This window comes from Lacerta agilis, chromosome 11 (genome assembly GCF_009819535.1).
Source record: "Lacerta agilis isolate rLacAgi1 chromosome 11, rLacAgi1.pri, whole genome shotgun sequence".
In the NCBI taxonomy this organism is placed as follows: Eukaryota; Metazoa; Chordata; class Lepidosauria; order Squamata; family Lacertidae; genus Lacerta; species Lacerta agilis.
Genome location: NC_046322.1, coordinates 53,383,694 through 53,401,341, shown reverse-complemented (window position 1 = coordinate 53,401,341; position 17,648 = coordinate 53,383,694). Strand labels below are relative to the sequence as shown.

At 43.5% G+C, this 17,648-nt stretch overlaps 1 protein-coding gene across 7 annotated transcripts in view; it reads right to left on the bottom strand.

The window, feature by feature from the left end:
- CDC14B (cell division cycle 14B) overlaps nucleotides 1-17,648 on the bottom strand; it is a 49,245-nt gene that overhangs the window by 26,418 nt on the left and 5,179 nt on the right. For 6 of the 7 annotated variants that reach the window (XR_004427547.1, XM_033163908.1, XM_033163910.1 and 3 more), the window contains exons 1-4: nucleotides 11,738-11,875; nucleotides 9,875-9,968; nucleotides 7,536-7,611; nucleotides 4,668-4,760 (exon numbers count right to left, since the gene is read on the bottom strand). Coding sequence is in view for 6 of the 7 variants with exons in the window: in XM_033163908.1 (XP_033019799.1) it covers nucleotides 4,668-4,760; nucleotides 7,536-7,611; nucleotides 9,875-9,968; nucleotides 11,738-11,783 (309 nt within the window). In the remaining variant the exon portion in view is untranslated. Of the gene's footprint in view, nucleotides 1-4,667; nucleotides 4,761-7,535; nucleotides 7,612-9,874; nucleotides 9,969-11,737; nucleotides 11,876-17,648 lie in introns of those variants that run through there. The other variant, XM_033163907.1, reaches the window with a different exon arrangement.

Sequence of the window (17,648 nt, the reverse complement as noted above, 5' to 3'; positions counted from 1 at the left end):
ATAATAGGACGAGAGCAAAACTTGCCATTTTAAGAACTGTCAAAATTCTCTGTGCATAAAGGACACCACACGTGTCTAAAAGAAGAGCCACAATGACTAGACAATTAGCAAAACAGATTTACTGCTTTCTGGTTAAAATCCCAGTCCTACTGAAAACGTTCAAGATGTCCTCTATAAGCATCAAGCAAAAGTTTAAATCCAAACAGTGGAAACAGTTTAGGAATACAAAGCTCCACTAGGTAGCAGTGATTCAGCACTAAAATGACACATTTCTTCCATTAAATACAAATGCTACTCATTTGTTACAATTACTCCCGTAAAATGGAAACACTGAGAACACTTCCATATGACAGGGCAAGCCACGAAAGCAGTGGCTCTTGTAGTTTCTGTATTACTATTTTTTAAGAACAGTGAGCTAATTTTCAGTAGCTGATAAAGAATCTCTCCCTTTAAGTGTCGGGGTAGTTTTGGCAGCAGCAACAACTGCTGCTTTAAGAAGTACAGAAAAGCATTACTGCTGTCAGTTAATTTAAAAGACAGCACTTTATTGATGAATGTATGTAGTGTAATTAGCTAGTTAACAGATACATCTTTTCATATGCATTAGGGGAGTTGTTCAACATGTGATCGTTCCAACAGGGCAAGCAATTCAGTTTGCCAGGCTGAATGGTTCCCCCCCTCTTCCCCCTACACACCGCTCTGGGGGTTCTTCCGAGCTCCCTGAGCCAATTTTGGGGGACATGGGAGAGGAGGAGAAAGAGGAGAGGCTTCCACTGACACGACTCATAAATTGAATCATGCCCAAAGAAAACAACCTTTTTGTTTCGATTTGTTTCGTCTTAGATGGTGTATGTATCTGTTGCAGCAGGGATCACCAAAGGAGTCAAGAAGGAATACCTCTTTTTTTTAATTACACCTGCTATTTGAAGCTTTTATATTAATTAACATTTAAAAAGTGTTGCAATTAACTGAAGAAACGTTTTTAATTAGTCAAAATGTATTTAGCAAATAATCTAACCAATTGACCAAACATTTAAGAAATCTAAAGGCACATAAAAATCAAAGAATCACATGGGGAAACTATGTTCAAGAATACAATATAGCAGGCATCCCCAAACTCGGCCCTCCAGATGTTTCGGGACTACAATTCCCATCATCCCTGACCACTGGTCCTGTTAGCTAGGGATGATGGGAGTTGTAGTTCCCAAACATCTGGAAGGCCGGGTTCTGGGATGCCTGCAATATAGCAATTGCAAAAGGATAGCTCTGGAAGGAGAGGACCACACATACAGTTGCATTCACATCCCCTTCTAGCTCTTAACTTCTCCTGCTTTGTGACAACTGCATAATGCACCAGTGTAGGCAGGGTTTGTTGCTGTAAGTTGGACAGGACAAACCAAGAACCAGATCCATGCCAACGTGTGTTCATTGCTAACAGGGTATGAATAGTGTAGCTCTTTGAGCGGAAATCCTGTTGATGCTGAACTCCCACTCAGCTGGAGAAGAATTCTGGACACACCATGCAACTTTCAGAAATAGTTAGCAAACTGTACCAAGCCACACTGTACAGAGCAGCTTATACCCCTTTGAAGATTGGAGAAAGAAGGATCCAAACAATATTGTCTACAAAAGGTATCTTTGGTATGAAAAAAGTAAAGTTACAGTTCAAGAAGCTTTTAAACCAATTTAAGCCTTGTGCAGCCTGGACATATCTGGTGGAGCATTATTGTTGAGAAAAATTATTTCCCAACTTTCTACCTTCAGCACAGAACTCTCTTCAGATTGGCATGCCCATTTAAGCGGTTTGGCACATTGCAAGGGATTCTAGAGTACGCTGTAGAGAAGGAAGTTGTCCCCAACCTGGTGCCTCCTCCTTATGTTTTGGACGAAAAGTACTCCCCACACAAATAACTTGCCCTCTACCCCAGGGATGGAGAACATTATTCAGCCTAACAGGAGAACCTTTTGTTATGGCCAGGGTCAGAGATGCAAAACTCAAGAGCGTTCAACCCTCATTTCCCCTCCCTTCATCCAAGCAAGCAAGAGGCATGGTTACACAGTTCAAGTTCATATTCTGGACTTGAGGAGTATGTACAGCAGTGCCAATGATGATGTGGCCAGGGGAAGAAGGAGAGAGCATGGTTCCAAGGGCCAGAGAGGCCTAGATGGCCACATTTAGTCCCAGGTCTGAAGCTCCCCATGCCTGCTATACCCATTGCTGGATCTCTGTGGTTACTTGAAGGAAATGTACTTTCCACACACAAATCTTAACTGAATCATATACTAGAAATTACACTAAGGCTGCAATTCTCAGCACATTTACTTGAATAATAATAATAATAATAATAATAATAATAATAATAATAATAATAATTTATTATTTGTACCCCGCCCATCTGGCCGGGTCTCCCCAGCCACTCTGGGCGGCTTCCACCAAACATTAAAATACATTTAAAATATCACAGTTTAAAAACTTCCCTAAACAGGGCTGCCTTCAGGTATTTCCTGAATGTCAGGTAGTTGTTTATTCCCTTGACTTCTGATGGAAGGGCGTTCCACAGGGCGGGCGCCACTACCGAGAAGGCCCTCTGCCTGGTTCCCTGTAGTTTTGCTTCTCGCAGTGAGGGAACCGCCAGAAGGCCCTCGGCGCTGGATCTCAGTGTCCAGGCAGAACGATGGGGGTGGAGACACTCCTTCAGGTATACAGGACAGAGGCCGTTTAGGGCTTTAAAGGTCAGCACCAACACTTTGAATTGTGCTCGGAAACGTACTGGGAGCCAATGTAGATGCAGTCTAGCTGCCGCATTCTGGATTAATTGCAGTTTCCGGGTCACCTTCAAAGGTAGCCCCACATAGAGCGCATTGCAGTAGTCCAAGCGGGAGACAACCAAAGCATGTACCACTCTGGCAAGACAGTCTGCGGGCAGGTAGGGTCTCAGCCTGCGTACCAGATGGAGCTGGTAGACAGCCGCCCTGGACACAGAATTAACCTGTGCCTCCATGGACAGCTGTGAGTCCAAAATGACTCCCAATGCCGATCAGCAAGACTTACTTCAAAGAAAGTATGTTTAGGATGGGAGTGTTAATATGAAATGTACCGTTCTTTTCCAGAAATATGATCTGTGAGAGAAAGCTCACCCCTCACTCCAGAAACGCACATTGCCCCTTCTGTGCTCCCTAATATATAGATATGTATTTATCTGATGCTACCACTGTGCCAATGTGCCAGGAGGCACTCATGAACAAGAAGCTCTTCAGGAATACGTGTCCACCATTACTGATTGTCTCACTGATGTGCCCCTTCGTGTCCAAGGAAACCCAGGATTTCCTTGAACAGAGTTTGGTTTATTACAGGGTTCCCATTCTTTTCCCTTCATTAATACTGATGCGTATGAGATTATGCTTCCAGTTGTACAGGGTTCATTCTAGAAGAATGCTCTGGTCTGGTGCCATGGATATGTGTCAAAGCTATTCTGCCTTCCCAAGTCTACACCTGTGTGCTTTGTGGGTTATGTTTTTCGTTATGCTCACTTTACTTTTTTGTATTTGGAATGTGCCAACAAAAATAAATTAAAAGTAAAAAACACAACTATTCCTCACGGGCATGGTTTTTCCTCCAATGTATTTTAACATTGCTCCCTCAAACTAGCCCCACTCAATTCCCAGCTGTCCCAATTCAATTGTTGTTTTAAAAAGTCTTTCTTCTTCTTCTTCGAAACTTCAAAACCCTAGACTGTTTATAATAGGGCAGGCACGTTCAACAGGTAGATCGTGATCTACTGGTAGATCACTGGCTCCCCCAGAAAAGCTGAACAACTTTGGTTCCCCTAGAAAAAGCTCAATATTTCTGCCCTGCACCCCCAAAAACCAGGGATTTCCTTCTCCCTAAAAAGAGCTCAACAACAAATTTGACCTGAATGCCTAAAAAACAGTGTTTTCCTCCTCCTCCAAAAAGCTCAACAACTTCGACCTGAACCCCCCAAAAGGGGGTACATCACTGCCAGTTTTTAACTCTGTAAGTAGATCACAGTCTCTTAGGAGTTGGCCACCCCTGTAATAGGGTATAACTAGATCTACCAGTGGGCCTTATCAGTGTTTTATTTTCTGGGGGTACTCAAAAGTACATAGTACTGGCACCTTTTTTCCAGAAGAAAAGCACTGGGCCTGATCCTCATATTCCTCACAACCCCGCTGTCAGGTTGATGTGCCCGACTCATATGTCAATCACCTGACATCACAATGGCCATCAGGTGACTAGTTTTTGCATTGACCTGTGCATGGAAGCCAGGACAGATCAGCTGAACACTGGGGCTTGCCAAGAACTGCACTTGAGGCTTTGTAGGTCCAGCGACATCTTCCACCTGTTTCACACTATATCATATATGACATCTGGTTTAGCAAGGCAGGTGAGCTTGCCAAAATAGTCTGGCAATAAATAAATCCATATAATAAGAGTAACAGCAGCAACAAGTGAGGGGAAAATGGGGAAAGAAAATGGCCTTAGGGATAAAACTAAAGCAGTTTTATCCTATGAATGCATTCCTTTTCCTAAACTGGGGGCAAAAGCACATGAACCACAAGTTACTTGATCACTAGACATGAGGGTGCAGGGACGACACAGGCTTGCGCGTCTTTGACAGTTTAAAGTTAAAAATGAGAATACTTACTGCGTAACAGCCTATGAGGAAGGCTGCGTTGACTTGCTTTTTCTGATCAAAGCCAGTATAATGAACAATCTTCTTTCTTAGCATGGTAAAGGACTGTACCAAGGAAATAAACAATGGAGTTATAATCCAACTCCTTGCATTATAAAAAGTCATATTTAAGCACACACAGAAAACAGCCTCATTTGGTATAACACGTAGTTACATTGGTACATTTTAAGACATAATTCAAATAACTACTTCTTTGTCAATGTCTTTCTACGACAAAGAGGGACATTGGGACCCAGCATGCATAGTAATGAAGGTTGAAATGGTAAGAAGAAGAAAATTAAATGAGCTAGAAGGTCAAATATCCAAAGGAAAAAAATATAATTTAATGAAACAATTCTGAAGTCCACAATATACACAAGTGTTTGAGTCAGGAACAAAAGAACTTGTGTAAACATGAAGTTACTATGAGAAGTTACTATTTCCTCAACTTTGCTGTTTTAAAGGGTCTTTTCTAATTGTACCAGACAATGTGCAATTTATTTACACAGAGATTCATTAGTCATTTGCAGAAGAGCAATAAAAAAATACATACCCTAACATGAATTTGAACCTATAGTGCTGTCTTTCTCAAGACATGCTCTTATAAACCTCTAGCTCCTGCTTCCCTGTTCACTGAAAAATAATTACATTCACACCATACTTTTAAAGCACTGCGATACCACTTTAAACTGTCATGGCTTTCCCCAAAGAAACCTGGGATGCGTAGTTTGTTGAAGGTCCAATGACTGTTAAAAGTGTTTTCACAGCACTTTAAACGTATGGTGTTAATGTGGCCCAAGCAGAGTAATTTAAATGTGAAGATCCAAGAGCAATCCCATAACCAGCTCCTCCACATAGTACTTCAAATTCCAAACCTACAATTTATCAGATCTGCACAGCAAACATCACTTTAAGTCTTGCAGCTGTGTGTAACTGCTGAGTCACAAACTTCAGTTTTCACTGTTTAACTTTGCAACAGCATTTCAAAGGCTGAATGAAAGCATATTTGCAGCTTCTGGTTTTTTTTTTTTATTCTGCAATGGCATTCTCTCCCCCCCCCAATCTACTATCAGACATTCTTGCACTAAATAACTTGAAAAAATGTGGGAAACCCTGGAAAACAGTGTGACTTGTTGGACTAGATGAGCCATTTCTGCAGCATGCTGGCTGTTCCAAGATCCCTCACACTACTACACAGTACAGTTTTAAGGCTTAATTGCCATTATATACTACTACAGTTCTATAAAACACCAGGGTATTATTTTTGTAAAAGCTTGAAAATAACAGATTGCCTTGTCAACTGTTACATCTGATCATAAAAGAAAAAGGGAAATAAGATTTCAAGCTTGTGGTGCCTACCAATCTGTAGCAGGGAATAACAGTTAAGAACAGGCAGGCACAGCAACTAGATGTATTTAACCTTCACAGAATCCACGAGGAACAAAACTAGTTTTATTTATTCTAGTTATCTGTTCCAACATTAGAGCGGAGGTGGAATTTGGGGAGTTGGTTTCCTAATGATTTTAAAGGGGAGACCAGCCTACCTTTGGGGTTCTTAGGGAGGTATCCAATAAGCGCTTCTGCTAGGACAGGCACGTCCAACAGGTAGATCGTGATCTACCGGTAGATCACTGGACATCTGTGGTAGATCACTGGTAGGTCACTGGCTCCCCACAAAGAAGCTAAATAACTTTGGCTCCCCTAAAAAAAGCCCTGCACCCCCCAAAAGCGAGGCCTTCCTCTTCCCTAAAAAAACCCTCAACAGCTTTGACCTGAAAAAAGGGGGGTAGATCACTGCCAGTTTTTAATTCTGTGAGTAGATCGCAGTCTCTTGGGAGCTGGCCACCCCTGTGCTAGGACTTTTGGCTGTTCAACATAATTTCCTCACGCACCTCCTAAATTTGCCCTCAGTCCTCCGCCCCAACTCTCTGAAACTTATTTGAGGAGGGAGAGTTGAGTGTGGGGAAATTCCATTATGTAAGTAATTTTCAATTTTATTTTAATCAAAAGATTAAATATCACGCCACTGAATAGACTAGGGCAGGGTGCCTCAGAGCTTTCATCATATGTTTTTATTTGGCTTGCCTCTTGCCCAGGGTGCCTAATGCTGAATGGTGGTCCACAAGGAGCTTCAACTTGATGCCTTGTGGGTGGGTGCCGCATGTCATCTCTGGGGGTCCTATATATGACTTAGGTTAGAATCCCACCCATTTCATTACAGTACATTTCCCTTAAAATATTAAAAACAACAGGGTATGTTTATTATAAAGAACCAGTATTTTAATTGTCAAGAGATACTGGCAAGCATTGTTAAGGTTTTTTTTAATGAAAAAAAAATAAAACCCACTGAAATACATACAGTATTAAAGAAATATGTGCTTCTGTGTCCTACAGCTCTTCAGACACTGGCAGGTTGCCAGAAACAAGAAATTCATTGGGGGAGTTGGCACTTCCACTCCAAACAGTGTTTCCTAGTAAGTTTATTTTGTCTGTGATACCATGAGGACTTTTAAGTTCCATGGTTTTCAGCTTCTTTCCTTCTGCCTTTATGCATTAACCACAGAATGAATTCCCTGTTATTTGTACTCCAAAATAAAAGCAGGCAAGTTCTACCACATTATTCTTCCCCACCCTTTTGCCAAACACACACACACCATTCTCTGGACTACCCATATGAACACCAACCTAAATCCCTATCACTTTAAATATTTCCTGCCAGTGAATATGAAGTAGTAAAAACAGTGCACACATGAACTTCAAGTGAATAATGTTCACTCCCAGCAACATTTTTATAAAGGAACGTAATACTATACAAACCATTGAGTACAAAGTCATTTTTACCTTCAATTTTTTATTTAGCTTGCAACAGTATCTGTAAATCATTGCCAGATTGAGTGGCCCAAAATCTGCATAGAAACTTGGGGACAGGGGGCGGGTGGGTGAGAGAGGGGTGAAGAAGAAGAAGAAAAGTTCACTTAAACTGAAATACTTCAGTTGAAATTGCTGTTCAAAAGAACCACGTCCCTCCTCAACTCTGCCAGCACTGCCCACATAAGCAGGCATTATAGCTGACATACCCCTTATTCAGATTCACTTCTAGATTACTGTTCAAATACGTTGCAATTATCGGTGGAAAAACAATTATGTAACCCTCATACATATTGGTGTCTTCTGGATTACAATGTCAATATGTGCTGAAACAATTTGGGAATTTTCTGTAAAACAATTTGCAGACATTGTTTTTTTGGAAAAGTCAGTCTGAAAGGTAACAATGCAGAAATTACAAAAGCTTGTTAGAGCATCCTGTTAAAACCCTTCAAAACCTTTCAGTTGCAAGTTAAAATATATACTGGAAGGTGACAAGAACTCTGTAATTGTCATACTGTGTGCCTGGACACACCACAAAGAATAAAGCCACAGTGGAAGTTGCCCGCTGGATCTCTGAATGATTCTTTATTCTGCCCTTGCCTGCTCCCAATCAGCCTCTGCTGTGGGTGTTTAATTCAGGAATATCTACAAAACGCAATCCACAAAGGATACTGCCTATTTCTTGCTGAATAAGTCTCTGATCTGAGCCTGTCTTCTTTCAGAAAACAGGAGGCTTGCCATGACGTAGCAAAGATACTGCATCTCGATTAAGCAGTTTATACCGGCTACACGCAGTTTTCCCTCAAACTATGGCTTATTCAGGTGATCCCCAGAAAGGCTGATGAACAGTTGAGACCATCTGTTCTTGTGTCTGCATGACTGCTTTTCTTTTTTAACAAGGGAAACTGAAATTGTTTTGATCAAGACCATATTTTTAAAAAGCAAGCTAACAGGGCCCTGATTTATGGTCCATTGACAACAAATTTCAAAATGTGCCACTGGCATTATCTACAATTGTTTTCTGAAATGTACCAGTTAAAGGCTATTTAAAATATATGCTTTGAGAGCCTGCTTGGTGTAGTGGCTAGGGTGCTGGACTAGGTCCTGGAAACCAGGGTTCAAATCTCCACTCAGCCAATAAGTTTACAGGGACTCCCTAATTTACTTCACAGAGTTGCTATGAGGAGAAACTGAGATGAGAACTGTGTAAATATATATTATATATATATAAAGTGGTCCCTAAAGAACCTTGCTGAGGGACACGGGTGGCACGGTGGGTTAAACCACAGAGCCTAGGGGCTTGCCGATCAGAAGGTCGGCGGTTCGAATCCCCGCAACAGGGTGAGCTCCCGTTGCTGCCAACCTAGCAGTTTGAAAGCACGTCAAAAGTGCAAGTAGATAAATAGGTACCACTCCAGCAGGAAGGTAAACGGCATTTCCGTGCACTGCTCTGGTTCACCAGAAGCGGCTTTCTCATGTTGGCCACATGACCCAGAAGCTGTACGCCAGCTCCCTCAGCCAGTAAAGCGAGATGAGCACCGCAACCCCAGAGTCGTCTGTGACTGGACCTAACGGACAGGGGTCCCTTTACCTTTACCTAAAGAACCTTGCTAATTTTTAGTTGGGCGTATATAATTTGCTTCTATAAGACCTCGTGATGGCTACTTTCTTGGTTAAACTAATTGATGGAACATAGGGCTATCAATGGTTACTATTCTTGGTGGAGACAACAGAGGCTCAGAAGCAGTATGGCTCCCCAGCAGTATACCACTGCTGGGGTACAACAGTGGGAGAGGGCTTTTGCCTTCACATCCTGCCTATGGGCTTCTCATAGGCATCTGGTTGGCTGCTGTGGGGAACAGGATATAAGACCAGGCAGTCCTTTGGTTTGGTCCAGCAGAGATGTTCTTACATTGTTTGGTTACCTTCAACCACCTTACTTGATCCTATGGGCCAGATCCAACTAATGAGTCCTGCTAGCGGAAGGAAGCATGCACAAGGACTTCTGCTACTACAAGGGGGCCTTTCCTCCATCTCTTCCCCTGTGCCTCCCCCAACTGGCTCAGGGGGTGGGGGGGGGAGAACACCCAGAACAGTGCATGGGGGAAGGAGAGGGGAAATGGTTTGTCTGGCAAGCTGAAACACTTGCACTGACTGAATGATTGCCATAGTGCTTTGCTGAATTTCTCCCATTATATTTTCCCTTCAGGGACAGGGATATAATAATACCTGTTATGATAAAGACTCCTGTTACATCCTCATAATGCTTTATTTCACTGCGTTGAAGAACAAGGGAATAATAATATACTTACTTCTCATATACATATTCATCGTCTACGCAGAAATAATGTGTGCTTGAGCTACCACTCTTTGGTTTATGGAAGAGAATGGCAAAATAAACACGATCTGAAATTGAAAAACAGACATGAAACTAGTGGTTTGTCATGAAAGCCAATATATCTGCATACAAATATGCTGATACTATTTGAACTGAGTTAAAACTGCAGATATTAAAAAAAAAATGGAGATGCTATTGTGCCAGGCAACATAAAACATTAACAACTGGTCATGGTGGTTAAAGTAAGTGTCCAAAATGATGTGTTTGGATGTAGCAAGTCCAGGCTCAAACCCGCATTGACCAATGCTGCTCAATGGGCGGTTTCAGGCAAGGTTCGTCCAATCTACCTCACAGGGTGGTTCAGAGACCCGAACACCACTTAGTTTCACTATGGGAAGGAAATCATACATTACTGAAGCCCCCCTCATGTATGGATTTTATTAAGGGGAACAATGTGTAGAACAGGGCTGTGTGCTTGTGCAATGCCACTGGCTCCACTCCAGCATCCACGCATTATAGGAATGGACATTTGCAAGAAAAAGCCTAGGCTTTTCTTCCCTCTGTGCCTCAATACCACTATATGCAGAGACTTTCCCTGGCAGATACCCACACCTAATAGGTGGACATTGTGGTGTGTCTAGAAACCCTACCCTTAGTCTAGCAAATTCCCCTTCACATCATTTACATGTGATCAAACTTGTTTAAATTGTGTGCTTTGGGCTTTGTTTGTTTTTTGGCAAAGAGGAGGGGAAAACAAAGAAAGTATGTTATTATTCACTTAAAAGTCTGTTTGGGTCAGAGCACAGGTCAAACTAGTGGCTTTGATCATACCCTTACAGCTATCTCTAAATTACTGGAGGAAGTATGAAATGCAACTGCGATGGAAGAATGAGAAGTTGTGTATGTGTGTGTGTTTTTTTTAAGTTCTCTTTTGAATGAAAAGCAATCATTTCACAAAAAACCTCTTGATTAACAAAAGCAGCACTCTAAAACATTTTGAAACCGAACAGATGAGTATGCCAGCCTGTAGGATCCCATTGGATTATTTGCCACATTTATTTAAATCAACTAGTCTTTGCCCCACTAGGAAGCCCTAGCGATTTCCAAGGGGACTTACTTCCAAGTAAATACCTGTAAGGCCCGGTGCAACACAATAAACGTGTTTTATTTGGAAGAGTCACAGGCCTTGAATTATACCTCCTAGCCTTAGAACAGGGAAGAAAACCCTTCTTAAGTCAAGAGAGCTTACATAGCTAGGATCGGGTTGTATTCTCAGATTCACCCGTTTTGTTCTCTTGAGGTTTCTCTTTTATTTCCACTGCAATGGGATATTGCACCAGCAGATTTGCTCGCTCGCGTGTGCACAGTATTTACAAACGCAGTCTACCCACCCCCATGAGCAGACAGACAAGCTGCCGGCAGCCTGCAGTTTGTATCCTTTTGCAAAGCAGCTAATAACCACACGGACAAACCACTTGCATTTTTATGCCAAACAAAGACGCCAAGTTTAAACGGCTTATATAAAAGACGGAGCTCGAGGAAAGGAAAGTCCGGGGCTCCTTTATTATGCAACGACACTTGCTGCGAGACTTATTTCACCCCCGCCAAACTTCTGGCAAACAGGCTATAAACCCCGGGGCCTGATCCACGCCATTAGCAGCCGAGAAGTCGCCCTGCCGCCCGGCGTTCCGGGTGGTTCACGCGCTTGCCGGGAAACTTCTGCCCGCGCGCAGAGCGACTCTTTTTAAAGGGCCAAAAAGTCGACGCAAAGAAATCCGCCCGCCTCCCTTCCTTCCTTCTCGGCTCCGTTTACCAAGCCTGGTTTTTCCCTCCTCACCTTTCGCCACCTCCGCGCACAGGCGAAAGTCCTTCCCGGCGTTCATTGTTTACAGGCATGAAGCAAAGGAGGCGGTCGAGGTTGGGGAAGCCCGAGGCAGAGCTCGCTGGAAATGGCTGCGGCCAACCCCTGCTGGCTGCGGGGCCGCGGAGACAGCGAAAGGCACCTCCCCTCTCTCCGGAAAGTTTTCCTCAGAAACACGCCGCCGCCGCCGCCGCCCACCACTCCCGCTGCAAGTGGCCGAGAGGGCGCCCGGTCCTAAGCCCGAGGGGTGGGGGACTCGCCCGGCCGCGGGGAAGCGCAGGCGACTTGAGGAGAACAGCCACCCCCGTCGATGAAGCGTCTCTCGAGGCCTCTCCGCGGCTGCCATTGGCTGGCGAACGGGGCAGAGCCGCTCCCGCTAGCCGGAGGCGGCCGCAGCCGCCTTTCGCGTTCCGAGCGGGGCACGGCCCTTCTTCTCCAAGCCCTGCAGCAGCAGCCGCCGCCAGGGGAGCCGGCCCGGCCCGGCCCGCGGGGGAGATACGCAGTAGCCGGGCTCGCCCAGTGACTCGGCAGGCCGAGCTCCATTCCTTGGTGGGCGGCCGCCCGGTGGCTGAGGCGACGCGCAGACTTGCGAACCGCCAGCGCGCCGGCCAGAAACCTCTCCCCTCCACGACAACACTTGAGGCGCCTCTCTCTCTCTTTTCTCTTTCCCTCAGGCTCTTATCTCCGCGACAATATTTGAGGCAGGATCTTGCAGCTAACCGGCTTTCAAGGGGCCTTGGACGAAGCCACAAAACTCAAAAGTAGTCCACCGCCTCTTTGCTTTCCTTGGCCTGTACTAAACTAACGCGAATTTCATTTAAGTTAGGCAGCCATTCTGGAAACTTCTGTCTTGCTTTTGTACTGCTGGGATTTGTTGATTTGAGTGTAAGCTGCTGTGTGAGTCTGCCATATTTTTTATGGCAGCCCCGTAGCCATCTTGAGTCTCCTCAGAGAAATAGGTGGGATATCGTTTGTTGTAGACTAAAACAAGAGAGCAACAGATGGCTAAGGTTTCACAAGTGCAAACCTTGGGTGTGTTTTAACAAAATGGTGTTTTTTTATAATATAAAAACAGAAGTAAGAGTTCTCATATCCCACCTTTATGCCTCAATATGAGGTGCTCAAGGCGGCTCCCAAATACATTTTGGCTGGAAGGAATTGTTTGAGAATACTCTCGCTTTCACATGCTCCAGCATAGCTTTGGCAAAGGTTGCAATGCACAAGTACAGTTTAGATTTACTTCTGTGGAACCATGTACAGGGTTGCACAATAAAGGGGGGGCAGTGCAATCCCCTAGTATGGTTACTTGGAAGAGAGTCTCTCTCGCAACCTCAGCCCCTTCTGTAAAATGGGGGCAATAATCCTGATTTAATTTGCAGGCGTATGGGGTGTTAGGGGAGGGGTAGTACCTTCGGGGTGACGACTCCTTCTGGGGTAGGCACTGAAGCGGTTTGACTTCACCCCCCAGAGGCACACTCCATTGTCTCTAGAGACAGATGTATGCCAGCAACAAATTTACAGGTTTGCTGAAACGGTTACAATATGGTTAACTTCTGAACATTTCATAGCAATGTATAAACACTAAGTATCATCTCTTTGGCACCTCAACATGAGCAAAGTGCTGTGCAAACCTCAAGAGTTTTATGGTATGGCTTGCTAACATTCCTATTTTAACGAGACCGAAAACATAGGGAGTACCGGTAATTTGCTAAGCGCACCCAGACAAACATCCTAGTCCAATTCTCTGTCTATCAAAGCTTCCACATGTGAACTGCCTTCCCATAAATCAGACTCCCACCTGTGTATCTCCTTTACATGTAGAAAGGAGGGAACTGATAATGCATGTTGAGATTTACAGTGCATGGATTCTCCTGAAAAAGAAAATGGCACTCGGGGATGATTCCGTAGCTAGGAAATCTAATACTGTAAATGAATTGGCTTTTTGTCAGCAACAGGGAAACTGGCTTGTGTGATGCGTTGTGTTTTATCTCAAGTGACTATCAAGTGTTTATCTCGTGTTTTTACTATTCTGCTGGGAGCTGCCCAGAGTGACTGGGGAAACCATGCCAGATGGGTGGGGTATAAATAACAACAACAATGTTATTTCAGATTAAAGAATGATGCACACATCCTGAGAAAACATACAGAAGTATAATGCATCAAGATGTGGCAAATTGTGACCTCAAAGGGGCACAGAGAAGCTTTCACACTATAGAACTTTCCTGTGAGGCTTGAAGATCCCAGTTTCAATTCTCAGCATTTCCTGGTAGGGCTGGAAAATATTTCTGTCTGAAACCTGGGAATCTGCTGGTGGCCAGCACTGATAGTACCAAGCTCAACTGGTCGGTGGTCTTACTCGGAAACTTGCCTATGTTCCTAAACTTTTTATGGGGAGGGATATACTATTTGCAGACTAGGGGAGGAATGCATGTGAGAAGTCTCAGTTCTGCAAGCACAACCTTTTTAGAATTACATCTTTTAGTTTTCTTCACTTCTGCATGTTACACACTCTTCCTCATTTTGCTGCTCATCAAAGGAAAAATCCATGGGTAAAAAGAAAACATCATGTGCTTATTTGTTTGAAAGCTGAGGATTTGCTTCCTCCCAAGCAAGTGGCGGAATATTATGGAAGAAGTATTAGCAATTTTATGACACTAATTGCAGGGTGTGGAGATGTTGTTTTAGGGTGCTAACTTTAAAGGAATGCTCATGGCAGAACATTTTTACAATTCCTTACCACGCCTATTACTATGAAAGAAACCAAATGTAGAAATAATAATGTTTAAACCCTTCCATAATAGATGTGTCCACAGAGGACAGTTTCAAAGGGCAAGCCAAAAATGGACATTTTTCTTTAGGAGGGGGTCAATGTTTAACAGTTTCTTCAGATACCAAATATTTGTTTTAGCATGCTAAATGAAAAGTACTGCAATAAACTTTATATATAATCACCATTTGTTGTTGTTGTTTAGTTGTGTCCCACTCTTCGTGACCCCATGGACCAGAGCATGCCAGGCACCCCTATCCTCCACTGCCTCCCACAGTTTGGTCAGACTCGAGTTATTAGCTTCGAGAACACTGTCCAACCATCTCATCCTCTGTCATCCCCTTCTCCTTGTGCCCTCAATCTTTCCCACCATAAGGGTCTTTTCCAGATATATCACCATACCATAAGCTAAAGGTTATCATTACAACCACCTTCTTAATGACTACACTGAGTAACATCGCTATGTCTATTTTAGTTATCCAAGATAACTTGCCCAAGGTCTCTGTTCTCAAGTAATGTCACACCACTCAGGGATCCAGGGTCCATACTAAAAAAGTAAGTGACTTTAATGCATTTACTGAAGTGTGGATGTAAGCTATCACAACATTGATAAAATGGTATATGACCCTACCTTTACCCATTAAGATACATTCTCCTTCCATAGTGCAACACATCTGAAGCCTAAGGAGAACAAATAGCTACATTCCTTATTCCACTAGTCACTCCTTCATTTCACATCTATCCACAGCTAATTCTGAAAGTTCTTTAATTTCGTTACTCATTTGGGAAGAGCTCCAGCTCATTTTGTGCCTTTGAGACTTCAGCACTTCTGTAAAGCAGTTATCAATATTTACAGGGTAAGTGCTGCAGTTGAGAGTGACTAATGGGTGTCATGAGAAAGCCTTGTAATAATCAGAACAGACATATAAAGAGCAATATCCTTGAGTTATGAGAACACTTTGTACTAAGTAAATACTCACAAATGGGAAATGTACTCTGACCTAAACCTGGGCACACTTAATTCAGCAATAAGCCTCACTCAGTACATTGGACAGGTAGGTAGCCGTGTTGGGTCTGCCATAGTCAAAACAAAATTAAAAAATCCTTCCAATAGCACCTTAGAGACCAACTAAGTTTGTTATTCGTATGAGCTTTCGTGTGCATGCACACTTCTTCAGATAAAGGCTTGGCATATCTCGCTTTGCATGTCATGAGTCTATCTCATATATTAGTTTCACCTTTTAAGTTGAATTACTGAAAGAAATGAACCTTTCTATGATATTCTAATTTTTCAAGCTTCACCTGTATATGTTTAGGTAGTACATTGGATGTACTTCAGAGTAAAGGTGAATAGGATCGGGCTCCATGTTTTTTTGGAAGGGCAAGACTGTCAATATTAAAAGACTTCTTAGCCCTCTTCTTCTTGGGGGAAGGAACCACCAAATATTTTGGTGCACTTGAGGTTTAGTTAGGATCTACACAGGTCATCTTCCTTCTCTTTCTGTATGTTACCTGTTCAATACATATATTTTCAAACCGTTGTAAAAAGCCCCACCAGCTGCAATGCCCAGATTTTTGGCCTCTACAATCTACATCCATTTTTAAAAGGTCAGTGGAAATTTGCCCATTGATCTCAGCAAAATGGTGCTTATTTTGCAACTCGGGTGACTTGCTGTACATAGATTTTGTCAAATCAGGGTCTCCAGCAGCCAGTGACAACACCTTGTCCTCTGTGCCACCAGTTCTGGTTCCTCTGCAAACCAGGTACTTTTGCCTCAGCTGATGAAAAGATGTCCGCTAGGCTGCAGCTCCAGCCTGGATGGCCTAGGACAGGGGTCAGCAAACTTTTTCAGCAGGGGGCCGGTCCACTGTCCCTCAGACCTTATTAGGGGCTGGAGTATATTTTGGGAATAAATGGAAATGAACAAATTCCTATGCCCCACAAATAACCCAGAGATGCATTTTAAATAAAAGGACACATTCTACTCATGTAAAAACACGCTGATTCCTGGACCATCTGCGGGCCGTATTGAGAAGGCGATTGGGCCGCATCCGGCCCCCGGGCCTTAGTTTGCCTACCCCTGCCCTAGGATAATACCTGGCACATTCCTAGTCCAAGGAAGCAGATTTCAGAGGAGATATCTCTCTGCCTTTCCTGCCAGATGTGCTTGTGTACTTCAGGCAAAGCTCAGAATTGCATGCTTTGCTCATGTTCATGTTATGGAAGTACGAGTCTTAGGCAGACAAAGAATTCTTACAGGGACCGAAGGTTGGAGGGTTTGTTTGTTTTTTGGTCTTTTTGTCACAGGGCTCTCTACCATGTACTTACATTGAAACACAGTAAAGGTAAATCCTGACAGGCCCAGGATGATTCCCCTCATGTGGAGGAGCTTTATGAAGGCATGCCGGTATGTGTGTGGAGCCCTTTCTTGTGTGTTGAAGAAAAAGATGGTGAGAAGTGGAGCATAGCTGCCGGGTGCATAGGTTGGGGGGGGTGGCTAGCCCTTGGAGCCCCACGACCCCCTTACATGTCCTATGAATGCCAGAGGAGGTCACATGAACATTCCCTTATAAACTGATGTTGATTGACTTTGAACCATGTGGTGTATCTCACAGAAACCAAGTGGAGCAATAGTATCTTGCTGTGTTATCATTTCAAAAGCCCATCTTAACTTACTTCAACCTATCAGGCAAGAGGCCAAGAAAGAGGCAAAGATCCAATATTAAAAGGCCTTTAAGATAGCGCTCAGAGTAGTCTGCAGTCTGTGACACAGGGTGGCTGTCTGCAGTCTTTCACTAGGTGACACAGGGTGGCTACCAATGGGCAGTGCAAGTCAAGATGCTTCTGGTACAAATCTTGACACGGTTTACATATTTAGGAAGGCCACTCTCAGCCTCTCCCCCCCCCCATCAATAGTATAAGGATAATACTGGTCTTTCATACAAGGCTATTGTAGATGTGAAATAATTTGAGCAAAAGCTGCAAATCTTCCCCTTTATAAATGCACTGGCTGGTCCCTTTCTAGTCCTAAAATCAAAACAACAAATACTTAACGAGGAAGAGGGGAGAATAGATGCAAGGGAGGGCGTCTAGCTAAAGTGTATAGGCGGATATAGAAG